Source organism: Neoarius graeffei, chromosome 27, assembly GCF_027579695.1.
Source record: "Neoarius graeffei isolate fNeoGra1 chromosome 27, fNeoGra1.pri, whole genome shotgun sequence".
NCBI lineage: Eukaryota > Metazoa > Chordata > Actinopteri > Siluriformes > Ariidae > Neoarius > Neoarius graeffei.
In genome coordinates this window covers 9,763,879-9,789,552 of record NC_083595.1, presented here as the reverse complement: position 1 = coordinate 9,789,552, position 25,674 = coordinate 9,763,879, and the positions used below count along the sequence as shown (strand labels likewise).

At 42.4% G+C, this 25,674-nt stretch overlaps 1 protein-coding gene across 3 annotated transcripts; it reads right to left on the bottom strand.

Moving 5' to 3' along the window:
• Positions 1 to 1,046: 1,046 nt before the first annotated feature.
• vasna (vasorin a) lies at positions 1,047 to 24,549 on the bottom strand. Of its 3 annotated transcripts, none has more exons than XM_060911362.1 (3): positions 24,302 to 24,549; positions 6,394 to 6,482; positions 1,047 to 4,162 (listed from the first exon to the last, which is right to left on the bottom strand). In XM_060911362.1, the coding sequence occupies exons 2-3, from the start codon at positions 6,403 to 6,405 to the stop codon at positions 2,096 to 2,098; spliced, it is 2,079 nt and encodes a 692-aa protein (XP_060767345.1). In that variant the 5' UTR covers positions 6,406 to 6,482; positions 24,302 to 24,549; the 3' UTR covers positions 1,047 to 2,095. The 3 variants fall into 3 exon arrangements, with proteins under 3 accessions (XP_060767345.1, XP_060767346.1, XP_060767347.1); XM_060911363.1 differs by lacking the exon at positions 24,302 to 24,549 and adding an exon at positions 22,117 to 22,314; XM_060911364.1 differs by lacking the exon at positions 6,394 to 6,482.
• Between the last annotated feature and the right edge of the window lie 1,125 nt (positions 24,550 to 25,674).

The window sequence follows — 25,674 nt, the reverse complement described above, 5'->3', positions numbered from 1 at the left end:
TTGGTCCACTAAACAAAAATAATTGGGTGTCGGGGAAAATTCTGTTTATGACCTACACTTGAAAAATCTGAAAGGTAGTCTAGCTTTAAGAAAATCTTGGCTGTATTTCCAGAGAAAAAAGGAAAACTCCACCCTGAAACACATGAAATATGTTTGTTATTACCGTATATTGACTGTGTGTTTAATGATTCTGGTGCTAATTAGTTGGCTAGCTGGTGCTAGTTCATTCCTTTGAGACGTCTGTGGTTGCATGAGGCACTTTAGTCAACGGGGGATGTTAAGGCAATGGTTTTGCTGCTCATTTCTAAAAACAAACAAGCAAGAGCTACTTTTCTCGCTCACCATTTTCCAGCAACTGAAAACAAAATGATGGAAACCGCAAACACTGGGATCAACGCTCCAGAATGCAATGTAGGTATACGACTCGGCTCGGCTAGTTAGCAGCCGATGAGATGACAAGTGCGATTGCGCTGATGGTGGTATTACCAAGTTGACACTTTGGAAGCTGATTTGTTTGAGCGGAGTGTATAGATGAGGAGCTGAGAGAGCTAGACAAAGGACTAAAGGACTTAAGGACTAAAATACATCACCCATTTTAGGAGGAGATGAGACAGTTCTGGGTAACACAGGAAATCAAAGTTAACCAAAGTAAAAATAAACCAACATGTCTGAAACAACCAAAAATAAAAAATAAAAAACAACGCAACTCCTTCAGAATGGTTCATGGTGGATTTTTGCCTTGACGTGTTAGAAATCTCAGCTCCAGACAGACCATGGATAAACAACATTCACTTGGCTTTGAACCTTTTCACAGTCTGCTGGCTGTAAAGTTCATACATACACATAAACACTTCTAATTTCAAGCAACAACGACCAAATTTGCTCCAAGACTCCAAGTTCCCTTTAGGTCTTGGTGTGTGAATGACTGTGTATCGTGTTTGAAGTTACTACAAAAAGAGTCCCGTGTTAGTACTTCCGCGTGTCTCGATACTTCAATTGCTGGGTATTTGGAGCTTTTAGAATAAAAAAAAAAGTCATGATTCTTATGAAATGGTTCTTCATAATGCAGCGAGCTTAAATGAAGTCATGGAAATGAGGCTGTTAAGTCTGGTCTACATGCACCAGTTGACTGATAAAGTACCAAACGGTAAGTGATACACTGCAATAGTATAAAACAGAATGCCATTGTTATCTACAGTTTGTCAGCTTTTCAGGCAAATGATAAAACATACAGGCTCCGGTAACCATGTCTGCAGCTTGGAGATATAAAATGATAGAAAAATAAAATATCAGCTAAAAATACCCCCCCCCCCAAAAAAAAAAAAACAGACAGTATAGTCACATGTACAGCACAAACTATACACAAGGGTAAACAGTCCCTTCATGAATTTTCATTCACAGCAAATTTCGAAAAATATCTGTAGGCCAAGGAAAGGAAGGAAGTGTTTCTGAAGCTGCAGCATGAAGGAATGATGGCTGAACAACCTGTCCATGTTCTCTAATTTAGCCCTTTTGAACACAAATTGGAAATTCTAATCAGTGCATCGTTCTTTCTTTTTTTTTCAGAAGCGCAGGCATAGTCACAGACCTCAAACTCATGTCAGTGCATGTCGTTCGAAAGGTTAAAAAAAAACAGATTTCCTCAGAACGTCCTTTTCAATGAGGAGTCAATCCTGTTTTTCATCACCATATTTCAAAATGGTATAATCCGGTCTGGGACTTGCGCACCATGTCAAGCTCTTGGAGATGCACAAATCTGCATTTCGACTGAAGTTTTTTGTCTCTCCACCTGATAGGATATGCTAAAATTCTTTCAGATTCATGCTCTGGTCAGGCTGGTTATGTCTAACACCAGGATAGCCCTGTGCACACTTTGTCCTTTCAAATTTATTAGAGAACAGTGCAGCTAAAGCAAGACATGCAAGGCACTTTCAGCAACAAATAATACCTCATTTGGCAATTGCACTTTGTTAAAATGACTTCTGTCAAAGTATTTAAACACTCAAACCATGCGACTGCACTGCGCTTGCACTTGACCCGCCTGCAGGGGTTATCAGAGTGCACCTCTGTCTAGGTGCTAGATGTCTGAGCGGCGCTAAAAGTATGAAGGTATCCTCTGATCTGTGTTGTTGTTGGATGCAAATTGTTCTTGGATCAACGGGACCTCGTAGTCCATGCCGTTCTGAGATGCTGGTGGGTAAGGCAAGATCTCAGCCTGTTTCTGGGGTGATGTTCCATTCTCCAAACCCATCTTCACACCTTCTAACTCAAAAGGGGTTGGTTCACCAAGATCCATATCTGTGGGCGTTTTTGCTATTTTTCTCCGTAAAACCACCACCACTGCTGCAACTATGGCCACTGCCATCACCACAGCTACCGCTACCAATATGGGTACAAGAAAGGAGAAAGGTTCAGGTTTGTTCACAGTGGGTTGCTGAAGGACTCCAGCAGTATGAGCATCCATGCAGGAGCTGACAGCTTTGTCTACAGGCTCATCCAATGGACTGGCACAAACGGAATATGTGCAGTTGGGCTGTAGCCCTCTCAGTGTGTACTCTGGGTATGTAGCAGGTACATTGAGTTGGAGCGGTCTGCGGTCAGGACCAGACAGGTTGCGATAAGTCAGACGAATTCCACGGATGTTGGGTCGGGACTCAATGTACCGGTGCAGATCCAGAGAAATTGAGGTGCTGGTTACTTGATGGAAGCTAATCATGTCTGGTTTTATTGAAGGAACTGTCACCACAGCAACTCTCGGGGACAATGGCGGAGGTTGGGACTCATCTTGGTTTTCACAGTACGTCCCCGATGTACCCAGAGGACACAGGCAATTTACTTGCCCCTTTTGGTCGAACTTGCATGTACCACCATTCAGGCAGATGTTTGGAGGGCACATGTGCTCCTCATATTCCTCGCTACTTCCGGGAGAGGCAGAAGCCTCAGAAGGCACATGCTGGACATGCTCAACTGGTAACTCCTCACTGGGGACAAATGGAGGGACATTAATTGTGATATGTGGAGCAGTGGTGGGGTCTGGAGTTTTATGCATGCTGCTGCTAGTAAGTATCTCGGACAGTTCAGTGATGGTGGTAGGGCAACCAAAGTCTTTGTGTTCTAGCTCAGAAAGCATCCTGCCTGCATTTATAAGAGGGAAGTGGCAGCGTGTCTCCTCAGTCCGTCCAAGAGACACTTTTGCATTCTTCATCCAGTTGGGAAACCAAGACAGTGAACAAACACAGTTGAAAGGATTCTGTGCAGCTGTTAGGTGATTTAGCTTTGGAAACATCTGGAAAAAATCCACAGGGAATCCCTGCAGGTTCAGGTTACTCAGATCCAGCTCTTGCAATCCTACCAGGTTCTTAAAGTCCTCCTGACGAAGCGGGCCCAGAGGGTTAGTTGCTAAGTTAAGGCGAGTTAGCCCTTTTGCGGATATTAATGCAGGTGGCATTCCACCTAACTTGTTCTGAGATACATCTATATCATGAAGATTTCCCAGGCTTCTCAGTAATCCTTCATCCAAAGTGGTCAGCCCCAGCCCAGCCAACTTTAGTGACTCCAAGTGTGGTGTCTGCAGGTCAGCAGGTCCAGGTGCAGGAATACTGTTGAAACTGAGGTCAAGCAACAGCAGTCTGGGAAGATACAGAGCAGGAAGTACACTGATCTGGTTTCCCTGAAGCTTCAACTCCAACAGGTCCTCCAATCCCTTAAATGCATCTGGGTGAATGCTCTGGATGCGATTGTTGTGCATATACAACCTCTCTAGCTTGACCAACCCATTAAAGCTGTCTTTAGAGATTTCAGTAATTTTGTTTGAAGAGAGGTCGAGGTTGCGCAAGGAGGTAAGAGAGCCAAAAACCCTGTCAGGAATCACTGAAAGTCTGTTCTGGCTCAGGTCCAGCAGTTCCAGATCAACAAGACCAAGGAAGTCTTGCTCTTGCAGGAAGTCAATTCCATTCTGAAACACGTACAGATTGCAAGTGGAAGCAGGAAGGTTGAGGGGCATGGTGGAAGCACGTCGCGTTATGCAGAAGATGGTACCTATGTCCTGGCAGCTGCAGTGCTGTGGACATGCGCTGCAGAATGACACTGGTAGTAACAGCAGGGGGAGCAGTACAAGTTGCCATATTTGGACCCACAGCCGCATCGTCACAACACCACTGTCCTGCAAAATGAACAAAATGAAAAACTTGTGAGTTCTAGTTATAGTCAGAGAAGAACTAAACCAAAAGAACACATATTCAAAGTTTATGAGAAATATGTGATATTAGTGGCATCGAGAGACCGCAATCGACACTGCCTTATGGTTTGACTGAAGTTTCTGGACATGATTCCTTATTTTTCTTCACAATTTGTCAGAGGCAGTGCTCTTCAAGCACTCTCAACATGCCCAGAGTAACACACACTGTCTCATCGATTCCATTGTTTGTTTACACAAGTCAGCAGTCAGGACTGAGATTTTTGGCACTGAGAGAGGATTCAAAGTGGCCCACCCACTGTCTCACCCTCAACAAACATGTAACTAGGCTTCATAATGACAGCAGAGAAACGGCTAAATAAGCCTAGTTGGCATGCTTGGATGTCATTCTACGTCCACAGAAATACGATCTGCACTCAACTATAACTCTGTGCATGTCCATGTACACACAAGGCTATAAGAGAGTGTAGTCTAGTGCTGGTTTTCTCCAGTGATATGACTAATGAAAGAATTCATCATGAGCTCATCACTTGAAGTGCAACAATACATCAGTTTTGACTTGGGTGGCCAAATGTGAAGAGCAAAAACACCAAGACTCTGTTTTCCATTTGAAATCTCTTAAACTGCTGTGAACTGAATCTACCATCCAAGGCCAAGACTTTGCCACGCTTGGATTGTGGGTAAAATATTTTCCATTTAATTCTGACACCTGTATCTCTTACTTAGCACATCATGGTTGCATCGGACGTTTCACATAGTAGATGGACCTAGGCATGGCCAAAATGATGACCTCCATCTTTGTGGATGGTGAAGTAAACGTATTCCTCAATGTTGCCTCTTGTATGACTTCTCGAATTGCTGTCTTTTGAACTCGGTCATCCATGGTGTAATGTTTTGCTGTTATCAGACTGGTTGACATTAATGTCCTTGCAGTGTTCTGCTTATTTCCTGATAGTCTTCAACAGTTGAGTATCAGCCATGGCTTCTTGCAACTTCATGGAAAAATCTGACACTAAGAGGGCAAGTGTGTGTGTGTGTGTTTCCAAATGGGATAGGAGATGTCACCCATTTCTGGCTGTTTATTCAGCTGAAATGAATCACGTTTCAAAAACTATATCTTTTCTGTTTTCGTGCATTTGCATATGCCTTTTAGTCCAGCATTAGCCTGACATGTAGGGACTTAAGTTCCAAATGGTAACCTCTTTGTGTCTTTCTCTCATTTCTTTGTACTGAGACACATTTTTTCAACGTTTCTGACCCACCCAGAGCGCTGATATTTGACAAGCGGGCCACGGGCCAAGTCTGCCTCCACAGTGCAAACTGGCAATGAGACAGGAACTAAACCTGCTTCAATAACATGCTTAAGCCACCCTCTACATCTCCGCCTTTCGCTTGTTCTCCCTCTTTTCTTCCCTCTTTTCTTTCTTCTCGCTTCTCTCATAAAGCAAAATCTCAGTGGCACAGCAGGAATTTTGCAATAACACTAAAAATCTGTCTTCGGCAGGAAGGAGAAACAGGGCCCTCTGGGTAAAACAGGGACCTCTCTTTCTCTCTCTCTCCACCCTGTACACCAAACTATTGCCATTTTCATCAGCAGCTGTTCTTAATATGTTGCAAAAGACCACATTGTTTCTGCCTATAATCCAGAAGATTAGTTTTAATTCCCAAACAAATGAATCCTGGATACCTGGCTACATAAGCAACCTCTCAATCGCTCCACTCATTAGTGTGACACGACAATGGTGCAGGTTCTCTCAAACGGCCCCACGGACGACACCACTCCCTAGCCTGTGGTTAATTATATTCCATACGCATCTCTCTGTAGCGTTGCCTTAAACGCACTTGTATGCACATGGACGTTTGATCAGGCTCTGTTTTCTAGGCATCCTAACAATGCGGCACACCTTCGATGGCATGCTGCAATGTTCTCGGGAATGAATCTGGCCTTTATTAAGGCATCACTGTGTGGCCATGTAAGGCAGCATCCTGAGAGACCAGGCTCTTCCTGGTAGAGTTTGGACTGTTGTGTTTCAGAGGCTGGATAATCTCCTCCTTCACGACACGAATGAACACAACCAATAAAACATCTGCGGGAGCTCTACTTACTCAAACCTCTTCTCAAGAACGATTACAGCATGATAAAGACACTCCTAAAAAAAAGGCTTTTTCATTCAATGTTTTCTGGTATGGAAACTTACTTTCTGCTGCATTGATAAGATGTCTGGGAAAATAAAACTCCCTCGAGTGATGTAAAAGCCTGATGTGATGTAAAATCATGTCTTTAGCTCTGAAAAAGAGATTAAATGAAAGATGAGATGATGGAATGAAAGGTTTAGGGCTTTCGTTGGCTTCAAATGGTACTGATTAGCACAGTGTTGGGTCAAATATATTTCGATAAAAAAGACTGAACACCTACATTGACTCAAAATCCAAATCTGTAATCAGCTGGACTACTTGTTGCTCCAGTTTGTTTCGTTTGTACTTCACGACCAAGAGGCCATCGTTCTTCACTTACGTCTTCTTTTCATTGTTATATTTAGCTCTTCCTTTTATATCATTTAGACATTTGGAGCAGTATACCATGGCATTGTGTTCCACCCCGAATTTATTGGTTCATTGTTTATTAACAACCTTCTTCATATTGTACCGACTAACTCTGTCAGAATCAAATGTTGAAGGTTAATGCACAACAAAAATGAGCACTCGGTTACTAAGACTCGTTAGCATTTGAATGAAATGGTTCGGTTAATCAGTGCAACTCTCTGTATATGCTGTGGTAGAGTAGTGATTGAGGTTTGGGACAGACAGGTATTAAAACAGCCAAACCAAACAGTAACACACACACACACACACACACACACACACACACACACACAGTTAACCCCATTTAAACATAAAGTGGATGAGTAGCTTTTCTGTATGGCCCAAGGCCACATGCAGTTAGCATCATGTCCGTGTGTGTGTGTGTGTGTGTGTGTGTGTCCACATCAAACACTCTTTTCATCTCTCTCTGTCTCAAACACACTTACCTGTATCAGGTTCCTAAGTGTGTGTGTGTGGGGGGGGGTTGGAGTGAAATGTGACCTCCCAGACAGATGACAATAACAATGTAGGTACATCACATATCATCTATCTATTAGGGCTGTCGAAGTTAATGCGATAATAACGAATTAACGCGATCTCAATTTATCGCGATTAAAAAAAATAGTGCCGTTAACGCAAATTCTAATTTGGCCCTGCGAGTCACCCGTAGTTCCTGTTGAGGCTTGTCGCGCGCTGCTTCAATAAGAGTAAGTGTGAGTGATGGAGAAAGGTCTGTTAAACGGGAAGTCTCGTCTTCTTCCGCTTATCCGGGACCGGGTCGCGGAGGCAGCAGTCTAAGCATGGAAGCCCAAACTTCCCTTTCCCCAGACACCTCGGCCAGTTCCTCGGGAAGAACACTGAGGCGTTCCCAGGCCAGCCGAGAGACATAGTCCCTTCAGCGTGTCCTGGGTCTTCCCCGGGGCCTCCTCCCGGGGGGACATGCCTGGAACACCTCCCCAGGGAGGTGTCCAGGAGGCATCCGAAAAAGATGCCCGAGCCACCTCAGCTGGTTCCTCTCGATGTGGAGGAGCAGCGGCTCTACTCCGAGCTCCTCCCGAGTGACTGTGCTTCTCACCCTATCTCTAAGGGAGCGCCCAGCCACCCTGCGAAGGAAACTCATTTCAGCCGCTTGTATCCGCAGCAAAACAGCGGCAAGCGGCTGTTAAACGGGAAGTTTCATTTCAAAAGTAGAGTGTGATTGAGCATAGACATATAAACATAGACGCCGCATTCTGCGTAGAATCATACGTCATCCTCGCTGCCATATTGGATGTGGCAAAGTGAAGATTCTTCAACCGTCTCTGGTATAGCGTCTAGACAGTAGCTGAGAATAAAGATGCCTCATTCATGTGCTGCGTTTAACTGTACCAACAGGTTTACCGTCCAAACGAGATCACATGGGATTACCTTTCACAGGTGAGACTGGAAAAATACTTTTCATTGTATTTGGTCATTATAACGTAATTTTACGAACAGATTTTTCTGACTTTGTGGCTAATATGAAGTCTCGCGCATAATAGCCGCTCGGTGAAACCTGTCTCCAAACAACGAAGTATTTCCTTCGTAACTACGCTGATAACACTTTGTGTTTTTGTCAAACATTGGAGCTTTGTATTCATTCTGAAGGTTGATTGTTATTAATATTGAATCAAAAGTATCTGGGATATATCATTGTTAATTATCATTCAAATTTTAGGTAAATTATTTTAATTTGCATCTTATACGGATTTTATAAGGGAAATACGGATTTTGGAGGTTGGTTATACAGGTTTGATTGACCAAAGGTTGACATGTATGTTTATAACCATCACATTAAAAGTTATATGTGTTGTTTTGATGCCTGTTTGTTTCACAAATATATACGTGTGTGTCTTAATGGGTGAATAAAAGGCATCGAGTTAAATATTATTGTAGAAAGGGGCTTTATGAAGTTCAGTCCATTTACTTGCATTGGTTTACGGGGAAGATTTGCCACATCAAATATGGCGGACACTCTGACGTATCCCAGCAACGGGGCCACCAGGCTCAATGCAGCGTCTATGTTTATATGTCTATGGTGATTGAGTTGGTTTTGGTATGCACTTATACTTTTGCAAAGTGAGATTTCAGTATGCTGTAGCACTGTGATATGACACTAAATGTCTTTATTGAAGTCCAACTGCAATTTATTTTTGTTTGCACAGCACTGTGAAGTCCTATAGGCTGTGACTGAATACAACTCCAGCACAATTGAAGTTTTATGTCATTTTTATTTTCTTTTGTCACACATGTCTGAACTGAGACACAGTAGTATGTGACTACATGTTTTATATTTGAGACTACAGCTCCCTAATCCATCACAAAATCCAATTTTGTGTTTTGTATGTTCAGTACTGCCTAGTATGTGAGTGAATAAACTCCCTTACCATTTTCTCTTGTCCCAGCAGTTTTTAACAAGTACTTTTAGCATAAAATGTGTTCACCATTTTAATTGTAACATTTCACTTTAAAAGCCTTATTCATTTACATAGATTTTAAAAAATGTGATTAATCGTAATTAACTATATGAAATTCTGAGATTAATCGCGATTAATTTTTTAATCGTTTGACAGCCCTACTATCTATCTATCTATCTATCTATCTATCTATCTATCTATCTATCTATCTATTGTTTGCATTATAACTTATTTTCCTGCCGCTAGACATTACCTCTCTCTCTCTCTCTCTCTCTCTCTCTCTCTGTACTATCCTTGTGAGGACCTTCCACTGACAAAATTAATACTTTGCTACACCTCAACCTAACCCAAACCTTATCCTCAGTCACTAAATAGAAACCTTTTGATTCTTTTATTCATTTAAAAATAAAATCTGCAAGCTTTCCTTCTGGGGACCTCCTTGATGGTACCACCCCAGCGACAAGGAAAGGTGCACTTTAGCTACTTTATTTTGAGAATGTATCTTCTTGAAGCAAAATGCAGACACCAAACATCCTGGCTAAAAAATCCATCCATCCATTATCCATAACCGCTTATCCTGTGCAGGGTCGGGGCAAGGTGGAGTCTATCCCAGCTGACTATGGGCGAGAGACGGGGTACACCCTGGGCAAGTCGCCAGATCATCGCAGGGCTGACACATAGAGACACACAACCATTCACACTCACATTCACACCTACGGTCAATTTAGAGCCACAAATTAGCCTAACCTGCATGTCCTCGAACTGTGGAGGAAACCCACGCAGACACGGGAAGAATATGAAAACGCCACACAGAATGGCCCCTGGGCTTAAACCCAGAGCTTTCTTGCTGTGAGGTGACAGTGCTAACCACTACACCACCATGTCGCCTCCTGGCTAAAAAATATCTGGGTTATTGTGTAAATTGTATTATTGCCTGATGCGATGCTTGAAACGATTAATAAGTTGGCGAGATCATGTTTAATGTCTCCATTCATTCATTCATTTAAGTTGAGCTGTAAAAGTATGATATCCTCATTTGTTGAATCCCTTTCAGCCAATAGGAACTGAAAACTGGTATGCAGTGTGTGTGTGTGTGTGTGTGTGTGTGTGTGTGTGTGTGTGTGTGTGTGTGTGTGTGCTGCTAACTCATTACCTAAATGCAGTAAATGAATGTCTCCCACTAATAGTTCACTGATTAGAAAACAGAGAGAGAGACAGTAGGATAACAAAAAGAAAGTCACGTATCTTTTCTATCAGATTGTTTGAATACTGAAGCATGTGTGTTTTGAGTTCAATAAGAAGGCAGGCTGGAGAGGAGTGTGTCGTCTCACAATGTGGTTCATTGTCCTCAAGCGTCCGTAATCCTTGGAGGTGCTTGCTACCACACACATGCTCACGCAGCTGAGTCATGACCATGTGCCAGAGGGACGCGCACACACACACACACACACACACACACACACACACACACACACACACACACACACATTACATATAGATGTAGAAATATTTATTTTTATTTTCTGGTTGGGAGTCCTTTGCTTGATCCAAAAAACCAACCAACCAACCAACCAAACAAACAAACAAACAAACAAACAAAAACAATAAGCTACAGTTTCCAGCAGTCTCTTGTTGACTTCCTCTCATGACTCAGAAGTGTGTATCAACATGTCCGCAGGAACAACTTTGTATTTACTCTGCAAGAATTTGGCCCCAGGTCAAATCTAATTGATGACCCCAGCTCTAAAGCATGTAGAGACGTGGCAAACATGGCAGTTTTAATGTTGACACCAGACCTATGCAAATATGGTTGATGCCCCTGACATTCAGATACCAACAAGCTTCTAACCCTGCCATCCCTCTTTCCTACAAAGTCCTAGTTCTGCCAGAGTTCCACAAACACTGTGCCCTGCCATATCAAGGGCCACAATCCCCTGTCATTTTGAAGCCCAGAAGGTCCTTGCAACCTGAATCTCACAAACTCCTACATTCACAAAACCTCCTACTCTTGCCACCCTCAAACCCACAAGCTCTTACCCCTACCACCCTGAGGCACACAGCTTCCCACTCTGAGGAACACAAGCCCCTAAACTTTCCACTCTAAATCCCACAAGACTTAGAGTTCTACCTCCTACTTCTGACAACCTGTGTCCCACAAGCTTCTACTCCTGTCAGTCTAAGGTCCACAAACTCCTTCCCATCATCCTAAGGTCCACAAACTCCTACCCTGTCAGTCTAAGGTCCACAAACTCCTACTCCTGTCATCCTAAGTCCCGCAAGCTTCTACCCCTGTCAAGCTAAGGTCCACAAACTCCTTCCCATCATCCTAAAGTCCACAAACTCCTATGCCTGTCAGTCTAAGGTCTACAGACTCCTACCCCTGTCAGTCTAAGGTCCACAAACTCCTACGCCTGTCAGTCTAAGGTCCACAAACTCCTACGTCTGTCAGTCTAATGCCGCTTTTCCACTACAAACGCGGCTGAGTTGGGCTGAGCCGTGCCGTGCTGAGTTGGGCGTAGTCGAGCTGAGTGGGGCTGTTGGAGTTGCATTTCGACTACGACCGCGCTGAACCGTGCTGGCTGGAAGTGGATGGACACATTGGGTGGAGTTAGCGAAAGTGGGTGGACGTCACGTGATGTCGTTAGGTGGCGCAAACAGTGACATCAGTGACCTTTTAAGCGGTAGTCTCATGACCCGGATAGTAAACAATAAACATGGAGGACATGGAGTCGTTAGTGTTGCTGGTCTTGGTGCTGTGGCTTGTTGTCACCGACAACGCCAACAGATACTGGCAAGAGCGTATAGATGAGGCGAGGCGCATAAGGCTTCAGAAATTCTCGTAATTCTTCTTCTTCCGGGTTTACGGTGTTTACAGATCCCAGCGTGCTCGCGGGGCGTGTGTGGGCATGTGAGGACACTCCTCCTCACCAATCAGTGCATAGGGGAGTGTCTCCTCACACCCCTAGCCCCACTCGGCTCGGTTTGGCTCGCTTCAGCCCCACTCCAAAACCATGCGAGTTTTGGGGGCTGAGCAGGGCTGAAGCGAGCTGAGTCGTGCTGTTCTGAGGTAGTCGAAACGCGAGCCGTGTCGGGCTGAAGTGAGCTGAAGCGAGCTGAAGTGAGCTGAAAAAGGGTAGTGGAAAAGGGCCATAAGGTCCACAAACTCCTACATCTGTCAGTCTAAGGTCCACAAACTCCTACCTCTGTCAGTCTAAGGTCCAGAAGTTCCTACTCCTGTCATCCTAAGTCCCACAAGCTTCTATCCCTGTCAGTCTAAGGTCCACAAGTTCCTACTCCTGTCATCCTAAGTCCCACAAGCTTCTATCCCTGTCAGTCTAAGGTCCACAAACTCCTATGCTTGTCAGTCTAAAGTCCACAAACTCTTACCCCTATCAGTCTAAGGTCCACAAGTTCCTACTCCTGTCATCCTAAGTCCCACAAGCTTCTACACCTGTCAAGCTAAGGTCCACAAACTCCTTCCCATCATCCTAAGGTCCACAGACTACTACTCCGTCAGTCTAAGGTCCACTGATTCCTACTTCTGTCATCCTAATGTCCAGAAACTCCTCTTTAATCCACAAACTCCTATCCCTGTCATCCTAAGTCCCACAAGCTCTTGTGTTCCAAGATGCACAATCTTCTACACCTGTCAGTCTAAGCTCCACAGACTACTACCTTTGTCAGCTTCAGGATGACTACTCTTGTCATCCTAAGGTACACAACGTCCAAAACCTGTCATCCAAAGGTCTACAAGGAGCCATTAACTTCAATCGTATAAGTTCCTGCTTCTTTACTCCTGATGCCATCTCAAGTCACATGAACCTCTCCTGAGGCTTACAAGCCCTTTCCTCTAGGAATTCCAATTATAACTTGTTTATTAGTATCTTTATCTGTACCCATTACCTGACACCTTATAAACTGGTTTCCTCAGACTATTGCTTATGATTCTAAGTGCTAGCCAGAGAGGGATGGGTTCTTCTCTCACCAAGCCTTGGTTTCTCCCCAAATTCTTTCCTGCTTAGCTGTATTATAGGGAGTTTTTCCTTGCTCTTGTAGCTCTTGTTGATGGTTAAAAAGCTGGTGTAAAACTGCTTTGAGACAAAGTGTTTTGTAAAACAAAAAAACACACATATGACAAAAAACAGTAGAATTCTATCTGTGCATGTCTATGCTCACGTCTCTCTCTCTCTCTCTCTTAATTAGCAGTTACACTCCAGGGAAGGATGTTTTGGGCTCAACCTGTTTAACTAGCTTTCATCACTTGAATATTTTACAACAAAGACGATTCCTCTGGCATCACTCAGACTATACAAGCCAAACAGGTGCAGATAAAGTCACAATCTAACGCACACACTTACCTGTACAAACATTCCTGTACAAACTGCAAACTGATGTCATGTTCAGATCCAGAATTGTGTACGAACCCAGCTAATAACTCCCTGAAGTGCTGAAGATCTGGGGTGTGTATGTGCACGTGCCACAGATATTGTACAAAGAACAATAAGAACTTGAATATGGGTGTTTACTTGACCTGTACCTATATGAAGTGCTACCTTTTAATAAAGGGAAATTCTATAGCCTGTTAAGCATTTTAGCATGCTTTGCTTGTTTATAAGGGTTACAATCGAGTTGGAGAGACTCTTGGATATGAATGTGGATTAGTGGTGAGGATTTTTGGAAGTCAGTGGCTTTTTGTCACCCTGGCAAATTGTTAGATGCTCCAACTCCCTAAATCCCTTGCCTTCCTTTCTGGTCAAAGACCAACCTTTCAGAGATTTTTCACCCATCCCGTCAGGATTCAACACACTTCAAAGTAAATTGTTTCCTGCAACCAAGAGGTTTTCATTTAGAACAAGAAGTTCTCTGCCTGTTCGGGAAGCCTAGTGAGTGAAGCTCCTCATGATGCTGGGTGAGAAGATACAAGAAAGTGCAGAGCTTCATTAAGAAGACCACAAAGAATTAAAACTATAAAATAGTTTTGATTTGTTTAAAGAAGTGGCACAGTGCAACAGTGCTTATGCCTCAAAGCTCCAGGGTCCTGGGTTGAATCCTGATCTCGGATTACCATCTGTGTGTACATGCTTTCTCATGTTCTCCCAATGTCCACGTGGGTTTCCTTAGGGTTCTCTTGTGTCCTCCCACCTCCCAAAAACATTCCTTAGGTAGATTTGCGATGCTAAATCACCCCTAGGTGTGAAGACATGTCCAGAGTGTGTTCATTCCTTGCAGATCCACCACAACCCTGAACAGGATATGATGTTTACTGACAATGATGAATGAATGAATGAATTGTTTAACATTTGATCAAATCCCAAAGAATTTTAAATTGATTATTTAAGCCTTGTTTATATGTGAATTGTAACTGAGGCTTCCTGGTAATATGGATCACTCTCAGCTCCAGAGCTCAATCCACACACCACACTGAGTTGGGGGAAGAGAAACATTTTTGATGTGTGAAGACAGAATAATGGGCAAGCTGAAACACAGTCCTACCCTCCAGGCGCCCCTTCAGGGCCTCCTCTCTCCTGCCTGGGTGTGCAGGAATATTAATCCACACGAGGACAGACCTCGGTTTACTCAGCTGTTTTGTCCTTATTGTTCATGTTTCATATGACACCTGAGTTTGATGTGGTGCAATTGTCTGTACCTCGGACCCAATACATCGCCATACTCAACCTAATGAGCACAAACAACATATAGAATCGAGTGTACACACACACACAATATATATATATATATAGTCTGTTGTCCCTTAAACTCCAATTTGAGTTGTCTGTCTGGAAGTATGCGCTGACGTGCAGACCTGTTTTCTTGTTAAGTTAAGCAACAACCTGAGGGTTTTACACACACAGACAGAAAGAGAAAGAGAGAGAGAGAGGATAGCCAAGAAATCATAAATGCACACTTTGTGGCATAAATGCTTGTGTGTGTGTGTGTGTGTGTGTGTGTGTGTGTGTGTGTGTGTGTGTGTGTGTGTGTGTAACATCAGCTCAATCCTCGTTCACAGACGATCAATGAGGCAAAAGCAGTCAGCACAAAGAAAAGGCAGTGTGACGTGTGTGTGTGTGTACATGAGTAAGGTGTTGACATGAAGATCCTCTATAATCAGTATCTTTAGAGTAACTCTGCATGAAGGAAACTCAGAGACAACACAATGCAGTGTTTGTTGAATCGCTGTGCTCCACTGACAAGGAACAGGGAGAGTGTGTGTGTGTGTGTGTGTGTGTGTGTGTGTGTGTGTGTGTGTGTGTGTGTGTGAAGGGGGCTTGTGTGCTTCGCCTCTGGCTTCTTTATCTATGTTGCTGATCTCTGACACGGGGAGATCTGTTTCTCATTCAGAATGTGTGGTGCTGAATGATTTTGCCCATGTTTCAAAGTGTGTGTGTGTGTGTGTGTGTGTGTGGTGGTGGGGGTCTCAGTAAGGTAGTATCTTACACACACAACCACACGAATAAGGATCATGACAAAGGATCATTCTCATGTTCTCCTTTTCTACTTAACCACTGACACTATTATTAGCATTAGCATAATTTTGTTAACAATATTAGACTTAGGTGTCAAGGCTAGTCATCTTTTTCCACCATTAAACCGTATTCTGTAAGGAGGAAGTAATTTCTTAGGTACTAGATAGTGTTTAAAGATGTAAATTTGTGATTTCTCGATGAGAAGAAGGGGAAAAAAAGTTAAAGCAATGAAAACACTCTTGCTAGGTAGCCTCACTTTAATGCTAGTTAGCATGTAGCCTTCTATAGTGGTGTCATAACAGTGGAGGGGAAAACACTCAAAACCTTTGGAAATATCAACATTTCCCTCAGAAATGTTAGTAAATGACCAGGAAAAAGGTTTTAAGGAAAATTACACTGCAATTACACTTAGCATCAACTGCTAACCGAATGTGTTCTACAGGAGTCAGCATTGTGTCAGAAAATTGTGATTTCTGAAGTTGTGATTACCACAAGAGTGGGCTGCTTGTGGAAAGGGTTCGTAAAACAAAATAAAACAAAAAAAGTGAACGTAGCATGTGACACAAGATTTAGTCGTGCGAGACAACTGAATTACCTGAAGGAGTGAAACGGATTGTTTGTGTTCCTCCTCAAATGTAGTGCAAAGATAAATGGTGTTGGAGGATCTTTTGGTCAATTAAAAAAAAAAATTCTACCCACTAAATTATTGTACACACACACACACACACACACACACACACACACACACATACAATGAGTCACTGTTTCTCTCAGCTGCACGTTTGGTTTGGCGTTTTCCCTCAGACGCTAAATAAATCTTTCTCTGCATTTTTGGTCAAAGATGTTGTTAGCAAGACGTCTAAGTGTAAATGTGAGTCGAGTTGTGTTACTATTCCAAATATTCTGTCTTCCTTCTGCGAGACAAATCAATAAACAATAAACCTTTATTGAACGTGAGATTAAAATGAAGTGAAACAGTTTGCTTGAAAAATCACTGAGGTTCCAGTCATATGATGATTCATTCTCGTTATTATTATTATTTTACTACAATAAGGAATTTTCAGAGATGGCTGTCTCATGCTGCTGTCTGAACGAACGATGCTAACGCTGCAGCCTCCTCCGGAACGGAGTGCGGACTATTTAAAAGTGTAGCACCGCTGTAAATGGGACAAAGCTGCCAAGAAGGTTGACCTTTCCCTCAAAAGTGTTCGTAGATGACTTTACTTTAGTAAAAGATCCATTTGACTAAAATACCCCGCAGTTACACTTAGCGTCAGCCGCTTAGCAAATTTCCGCCATTTTGTTCACTCACTTTGATTTTGATTTTGATCACTTTCAGGAAAATAATACTTCAAATGTTATCTTGCGGACGTCATGACAGTGTGAGATGAATAGCAGATTGTAGAACTATGTACCAGCGCATGCTCATATGCGTTATTCATCGCTAATCTATTATTAATGTCTTAATTTAGAAAGGAAGTTATAAATCTGAAATGTTAAGGAGTGAGTGGTCAAGGCATGTTTTATATATATATATATATATATATATATATATATATATATATATATATATATATATATATATATATATATATATGTGTGTGTGTGTGTGTGTGTGTGTGTGTGTGTGTGCGCACACTTCTGTTTCTCTTGGCCTTGTTCCTGTCCTTAATTCTGCCAGTGTGCATGCCTCCCAAATTCCTATGGGAGGTTATTACAAGTGCATGCTAACACACAAACACAAACACAGTGGCATCTAATGAGCCTCTGAATCAGGGGCATCAAGATTACAGCAGTGCTCATTACAGAAGAAATTATTTTTCGAATCACTTTGCCAAAACTTTCCATTTTAGCTCAAGCTCCACCAAAGTGAAAAAAAGAAGATTTTCCTTTCACACCATCACACTGTATCTGAACCTGTACCAGAGCACTGAGTCTGACTGGTCAGAAGATGTTGATTCACGTCCTAGAACATCAGTTCTGACCAAATTTTGTAATAAACCACTCATTTCTATGGTAACACCTTACTTAAGGACTTGTATAGTGGATGTTTGGCTTTTTTTTTTTAAGTGTGTATTTCTTGATTTGATACAGTGACATTTCCGGTGAGGAGATGTTTAATGAACATTTTGGGAAGGAGTCTCCAGTGTCAGAGCTTTGTAACAGCCTGAGGTAACAGGAAAGTCTAAACAGAAACAGATAAAATGTACCATGTGTTGTTTTCTCATCAATAAAAACTGTTAATGCTGGCCAATAGTGTTGCTGTGGTAAAAGAGGAATAAAGCACTTTATTATATAGATGCGAGTGTTTTACTGGGAAATATGCCACTCGTATTTTTCATACAAGCTCCATCTGGGACATGGAGAACCAAAACCGTGACATAAACCTCTGTATGTCACTCGTGAGGAAATCGATGAATTGTTTTGATAAATTTGGGGACTTTTTGCTTGTGAATGTGTTGCTATAATAAAAAGAAAATCACACGTTGGCTTGAAGATATGAAGTTTATCTTCTCATGTTGAAAAACTCGCATTTTTCATACGAAATACATCAGGGATCTGAGTGACATAAGTAAATAATATTGGCTGGCATTGAGTGGTCTATCAGATATATTCTTTTCAGCTAGCATGATATTGAACGAGTCAAAGTCGAGTAGCTGAATGGAAAATATCTGATAGACCACGAAAAAAGCCATTATTATTATTATCACTTCAGTGGAAATGGGATCTTGAAATTGCTTAGGTTTAATGAACACGTCGTAGTAGTAGTTATCCAAGGGTCATTTCTCGCTCAGTTTTCAAGCTATCTGGATGAAACTTGGTGTGCATATAGGTAGTGACCATCTGTGATCTCCATATCATGCATGACATCACATGATGTCATGGCATCATTTTATGGTGTCATAAAATTGTCAAGAATAGCTATGAATGGGACCACCTGGTACAGTACCAGGACAAGCCAGACAAAATTCTTTCATGTCAGCTTCCATGGCTCTTATACCTTAATACTTTGCTGCACTCATTTGACCTCTGACCTTGACCCTTTGCCAGAATTAGATCAAAGGTCACTTATGCATTAAATCGCTACTCTTCCCTCATTTTTTCATGAATTTTCACCAAATTGCGTACAGAGAACCCATTTGAGGGGCTTCAAAATAGTCCACATCGGTTAAGTGATTTGACCTATTTTCACTGAGTTATGTAACCTTGAACTTGTCAATTAGGTGACTCTAGAACAAAAACTCAGAGTTTTGGCTATTTTTCATGATCTTTGAGCTAGCCTTGCTACTTTGCCATAGGAAAACATGTTTTAATGAATATTTATAGTTTTGACCTATTGACCTAGGTCAATATTAGGTCACATATTTCCAATGGCCTATATCTAAAAAATGGAGCAAGATAAGGCCATGGTTACTATTAACCATGAATAGGAAGTCATATGTGGGCTTTCATTTAGGAACATTGGTTTTGCCCTGGAGTGACCTTGACACATCAGATCAATGATCTGCATATTTTTTCACCAAGTTCATCAAGAACTTTGTGAAAGATAGGAACTTACCGTAAAATACCAAATAATAGCCCGGGCGATTATTTGTCTCAATCACGTAAGAGACCCGGCGCGTATTAGAGACTAGGCGGCTATTTGGAACAGGCGATTAATTCCTTCTTCACAAATACTTTCCCCAAAATCTACCTCAAAACGGGGGAAAAAATCATTCTCAGATAGGCCTACTTTTAACCAGTATAACTTACAGTTTGTTTAGAGTTAGATTACAGATAGCACGGTGCCGACTTCGGGGAATTTTGAAGACGCAGAATGCATCTTCGCATGGCACAGTCGGGGTGGCTAAAGGATAAATCACACACCTTTTCCTGTTAATGACTAGTTAAGCGCATGCTTTACAAAATAATCAAGAAACCACACCATTGTCTGTGCGCAGCACTGTGATTTAATTACTCTGCAAAGTTATGGTCACTTGCTATCACCCTCACCCATGCAGCCTCCACCCTTTGCGCTTCGCGATGTCTGTCAATCTGAAATTGCATGGAGGGCGCGACGTTGAAGCAACATAATTAGGGTGCGAAGTGTCAAACCAAAGGGTTTTTTCTTATGCTGAAAAATAAGTGACCTGCAGTGGCTACATACTGTCATCTTGCATCACGTTTCTCTCCAAGACGTCTCCCTATTTGGCCGATATGAGCCTATTCCCCGAGTGAGTTGGTACGGTGGCTCGACCCCGTAGAAAACTTAAAGTTCGGATGAAAGTTAGTTGAATAGGTTACTGACTTGTAGGCCTACATGTTGCCTGCCTGACGCGTGCTTCTGCCCAACTTGCACGACAGATTACTTGTTGAAAAGGCCCCTTGGATTAGATTGGCCGCGAGCAGACTGAAATGCATGTTAGAACGCTCTCACCTTTTTTGTAAAGCGTCTTCCAGATCCGAATGGGTAAGGGCAAGTGAAATGGTATAAGGTCTTTAATAAAACTCAGTGTGTGCTTTGACGCATGCATTCGGCAATTTAGGTCGTTTAACAGAAGCAGCAGTCCAACCTTGGAAACCCGCAGTCCTCAATGTCACCACACACGCTGGCTTTCGTTGGGTATACCCAAAGGGGTGGCTAAGACATCTGTCAAAAGTTACGGAGTTGCATTCCTCAAGAAATATTACGGTAGACCAAGATTATAACATTGAAATGGCATGTTTATTATCACGTAACAAAATGTTGTAAACAGTATTACAGAAATAATTTCATTCATTCATTCATTCATTCATTCATTCATATTGTTTCGGTAGAAAACTATGCAATGCAAAATCGTTTAAACACCAGAAAACCAGAAAAGTGCTGGGCCTCAAGATTCTAGATAGAACGTTCGGACGCTTTTTTTTTTTTTTTTTTTTAGACCCCGGCGAGTATTCGGAACCGGCCTTTATTTGTCACAACGCACGCGTACACCCGGCCGTTAAAGGGAACTCGGCGGTTAATTGGAACTCGGCTATTATTTGGTATTTTACGGTAGTTAATATTATTAACCAGGGAAGTATTATATCCTTTTCCCTTTGTCATCAGATTCCAGACAAGTGGCCTCATTTCTCTCAGTTCTGTGATCTTGACCTTTGTCCCAAGGCCTCAGGTGTGGAAATGGGATACCAGTGTGCCCTCTGTAGAGTACCTTTAGTTATTATTATTATTATTATTATTATTATTATTATTATTATTCCACATCAAACTGAGTATTAGGATTCTAATAGAGTATCCATCCATCCATTATCTGTAGCTGCTTATCCTGTCCTACAGGGTCGCGGGCAAGCTGGAGCCTATCCCAGCTGACTATGGGCGAGAGGCGGGGTACACCCTGGACAAGTCACCAGGTTATCGCAGGGCTTCTAATAGAGTAACTAAAGCTATCATTAGTGTCATCATCATAACAAAAATAATACAGTGTTCATTTTTTCCATTGCACCATGCACTGTAATTTGTGGCACAAACTTTCCAGTTGTATGGTCTGCACAATTTTATTTCTCAATCTTCATGAATGATGAACTTTAAAAAATGATAATAATAAATTTAAGATGCAACCACAACCATCCATCCATTCTCCATTTATCCTGTACAGGGTCATGGGTAAGCTGGAGCCTATCCCAGCTGACTATGTGCAAGAGGCGGGGTACACCCTGGACAAGTTGCCAGATCATCACAGGGCTGACACATAGAGACAAACAACCATTTACACACACAGTCAATTTAGAGCCACCAATTAGCCTAACCTGCATGTCTTTGGACTGTGGGGGAAACCGGAGGAAACCCACAGGGAGAACATGCAAACTCCATACAGAAAGATCCCCATTGGCCACTGGGCTCGAACCCAGAACCTTCTTGCTGTGAGGCGACAGTGCTAACCACTACACCACCATGCCACCACCCACAACCACAACCATTTTCTTAATATTTTTGACCATACAGTACATAAAATGCATGATTCATGATTTTCACTGTGTTTTTAACTTCCCTTCAACCATATTAGTCTTTTTTAAGTCATATTTTAGTCACATTTTCCTCAACAATAAGTTTTGTTTTGCTGTTATCACTGCTGAAATGGACTATTTTGTCTTTGATAACCAAACAACGTTGTTAGTAATGAATCCTGCTGGCTTCTGAAGGTTCCTGGCGCCATTCATGAAGACTGACAGCAGTAGAAGTACACATCCCCAGACACTCGCGTGGAGGTTATATGATACACAAGGAGAAAATCCCAGACTTATATTTGACGCACACATGAGCTCATGTTCCCAAATTGAGAAGGCTGTTTCTTGCATAACGTACATATGTTTTTGTTAAACAGAGTTATCTCAGTTGATTTAGTCTTTACAGGCTGATGATGCTATTCATATTCACATCTACACACACACACACACACACGATTATTCCTAATCATACCTCCGTTATCCAGTTATTAGCGTGCAAGCTGGCTCTGATTCTCCTCCATTTAGCTGTCACATCGGCATGACCCGAACACTTATAAACTGGCCCTTGGGATTAGTCCATGCTCAGAGCAGTGGGGGTGGGTTTAAGCCTTCACCTCTGAGTGCCCACTCCAGGGCCCTTAATTAAATCTCTGAGACACCGAGTCAGGAATGTTTGCTTTTTTCTTTCAGTGCGCTCTCCTCCCATATCCCTCCGTTCCTGTCTTTACTTTTCTCATACACTCATCCCTCCCATCACTATGGGCCCTCGAGTCAACGTTCTCTCAAATGGCCTGGTTGTTTTATGCAGAACAATTCTGAATATACAAGTTGAGGTCAAAAGCAAGTGAGAATACGATACAACTTTAAACAGTGAAGGATGAGACTAAGACTCAGACTTAACGCAATATCTGACGACCTGGGAGTAAAATGCTGATGGAAGCATTTAATTATAAACAATATGCACAGTCTGTATAGAGTATAGTCCCTTATATACCCTGTACAACCATGATATAAAACCTTGGTACCAGATAAATCAGTCTACTCTCGAGAAAGAAATCTGAATATTTTTGATAAATGTGGACTTCAGAAATTTCATCTCGTAATTCATGAATAATTGATGACTTTAAATGTGTACACTTCCCTGTTCATGATTTACACACTATATTACAGCCGAAATCGGATGCTTTCCTTGAGAACTTATCTCCATCAAGAGATTTGATAAACGCCTCCTGAGATGTTTGATCTCCTGGAAACCGTTTATAATCAGAAGTACTTATTTACTGGTATTTCCTCGTATGGTATCTTTTCCACGTACTTGTTTTATGAGCGGTAACAGTGACAGAGGATTGTACTCAAATCACACGACTGCCTGCAAACCATTGTCGCTCCCTGGAGTGAAAAAACTTCACTTTCGAAATGCACAGCGGTTTCAAATGCATCGTATGAAAGAAGCGTGTACTCATCAAATGAAAAATAAAGCGAGATTTCTTTCATCATCATCATCAGGTAGTCAGATGATCGCAGTACTCCCTTCCATCCTTCCTTCCTTCCTTCCTGTATGCACTTCTGTGGCGAGCTCTGATCCAAAATAAGAGCTGCACAAAAAGTTCACCCTCAAGCGGAAAAAAGAAACATGGTGGTGGTAGTTTCAAGGTTGCTTTGGTTCACACATAGGGATCATACTGAACTTGGGTATGATGCCTCAATAAAAAAAAAAAATTATAAACAAGCTGAAATATTGTGACGTTTATTCTGACTGCAGTTCAGTTCTACATCTGCATGAGTGGAAAGTTTAGGAATAAAATCAAACAGCCCGAATGGCTCGAAAGATGACTATGATGGCACTTGTTTGTCTTGTTCTTTAGCTTAAACCTGTGCTGCTATGATCATAACAGGGTCAGAAAACACCCTTTTTTTTGAAGACCCCTGATACCCTGGTGCTTTACAAACATACAACATTTACTGCTGAGGTCTCCTTCCGCAGAAGCCTCAGTAATCTACTGTACATTTAACCGGCGAAAAATCATTTCCCATCATGATTTTTTATTCTTCCAAGAAAATTGGATTTAAAGAGCAGAATAATCGCACGTGAGCATTTTTACGACCCTATTTTTGTACCAGAGCTGACCCGTCAGCAAGGCACAATTACAAGATAAGACACAATTACAGGATTATGTTAGTGTTAAATACAAGCGTTGGATTTCCAAATCCGTTCTCGGCTGTCCGAGAAAGCCACCATGAACTATCTCTAAGCCTTCTGTGTGATCCTGAAGCTTGGATAATTCTGCAGCCTGTAATAATAACTCAGACTGGATACTCCTTCCTGCTTGGGATGTTAAAAAGGAAAAAAAAAAAAATAATGATAGGTTTGCATCCCAAATCCTTTATGGAGCTTTCTCTAATGCTCATCTTAGGATCATGAGAAGACACAGATTTGTGAGTTGAATTTGCATGAAAGGTGAGAGAGGAAAGAATGCCACAGGTGTCAGAGACGGAGTGGAGCAATTGATTGATTGATTGATTGATTGATTGATTGATTGATTGATTGATTGATTGATTTGATTGCAAATGCATAAAGTGCCCTTGCAAAGCCCCTGCACGTGCATGCCAGTCCAGGTTTCTGCCACTTTATTTCAAGCCAAGTGAGTAAGACTTACCTTTGACCAGAAAGAATGTGATTCAGCGCCCTGGAGGAATGAAGAACATCTAGTAAAACATCACCAGGTGTTTTTCTGCCACTGGATGAAATTTAGGATCAGTTAAAAAACAAAACAAAACAAAATCTTTTTTTTAATTGTAATAAGTTGATCAGTTTCTGCTGAAACTTCCACTGAGTTTGGAAACTCTGCTGATTTTGTGAATGGAGAAGAAACCAAGTGAGTAAAGCGCTTTACAGTGTGGAGTAGAAGACAGATAGGAGTGGCTATGTGGTGGGAGGAGTGGTTAAACACCAGGAAGGCGTTTAACCACTCCTCCCAGAGCACATCAGCTTGTGCATCTGGGTTGCCAGAGTGTGTCGTTTAAGCCTTTATTGTTGTGACAGCGAAATCTTTTAGATTTTAGTTTTAAGTTCTACTGATGCTCGAAATTATTATTATTATTATTATTATTATTATTGATTTAAATAGCCAAATCCACTTCAATTCCATTTAAAATGAACCATAGGTGCTAAAGAAGGCAACTGGACTTGCTTGAAATCCTTGAAGACGTTTCACCTCTCACCCGAAAGGCGTCTTAAGTTCTGTCTGACTAGTGGGGAGTTCCAGGTCCTCTAGTGAACCAAAAGCAACCCGAAGGAGAGTCGTTGAGGTCACATGGGTCATCTCAGTCATCCTGTAGGTTGTTAGGGTCACTGGAGGCCAGGTGTGAATGATGTTAGCAGCCTACAGGGTTGTTAGGGTGATCTGGGGGTCGTTGGCTCTCTCTCTGCCATCATGTGAGTCCTTGAAGTCAGCTGAGGTGGTGTTTACATTAGACCGTATCCGTCTCGTTTTCGTCGCGGATGCACTGTCCGTTCACATTAAAACGCCGGGAAACGACTCCACAGGCGGAACAACTTGAATCCGCCAGGGCCCACGTATTCAATCCATTACGTATCTGATCCGGTGCTGTGTAAACATTGAGGAACGAGGATACGCTGTGCTGAGCTCTAGCTGACGTCGTCATTGGACAACGTCACTGTGACATCCACCTTCCTGATTCGCTGGCGCTGGTCATGCCACGTTGGTCATGTGACGTGACTGCTGAAAAACGGCGCGGACTTTCACTTCCTGCTATTTGTCCTGAATCACTGCTCATGCGCTTCACTCGCGCGCTCTGTGAGCTGCGCAGGGCCGGAGTGCGCACCCTCCAGAGGGCACTCGCTGTTCAGGGCGGAGTGATTTGGAGCGCAGGATGCCTGCGGAGCCGAGCATATCCGTGTATTGGCGTTGCTGTGTGCACACGAATCGTGTATTGGCGTTGCTGTGTGCACGCGAATCGTTTTAAAAACGTTAATCTGATGATCCGCTGATACAGTCTAATATAAACA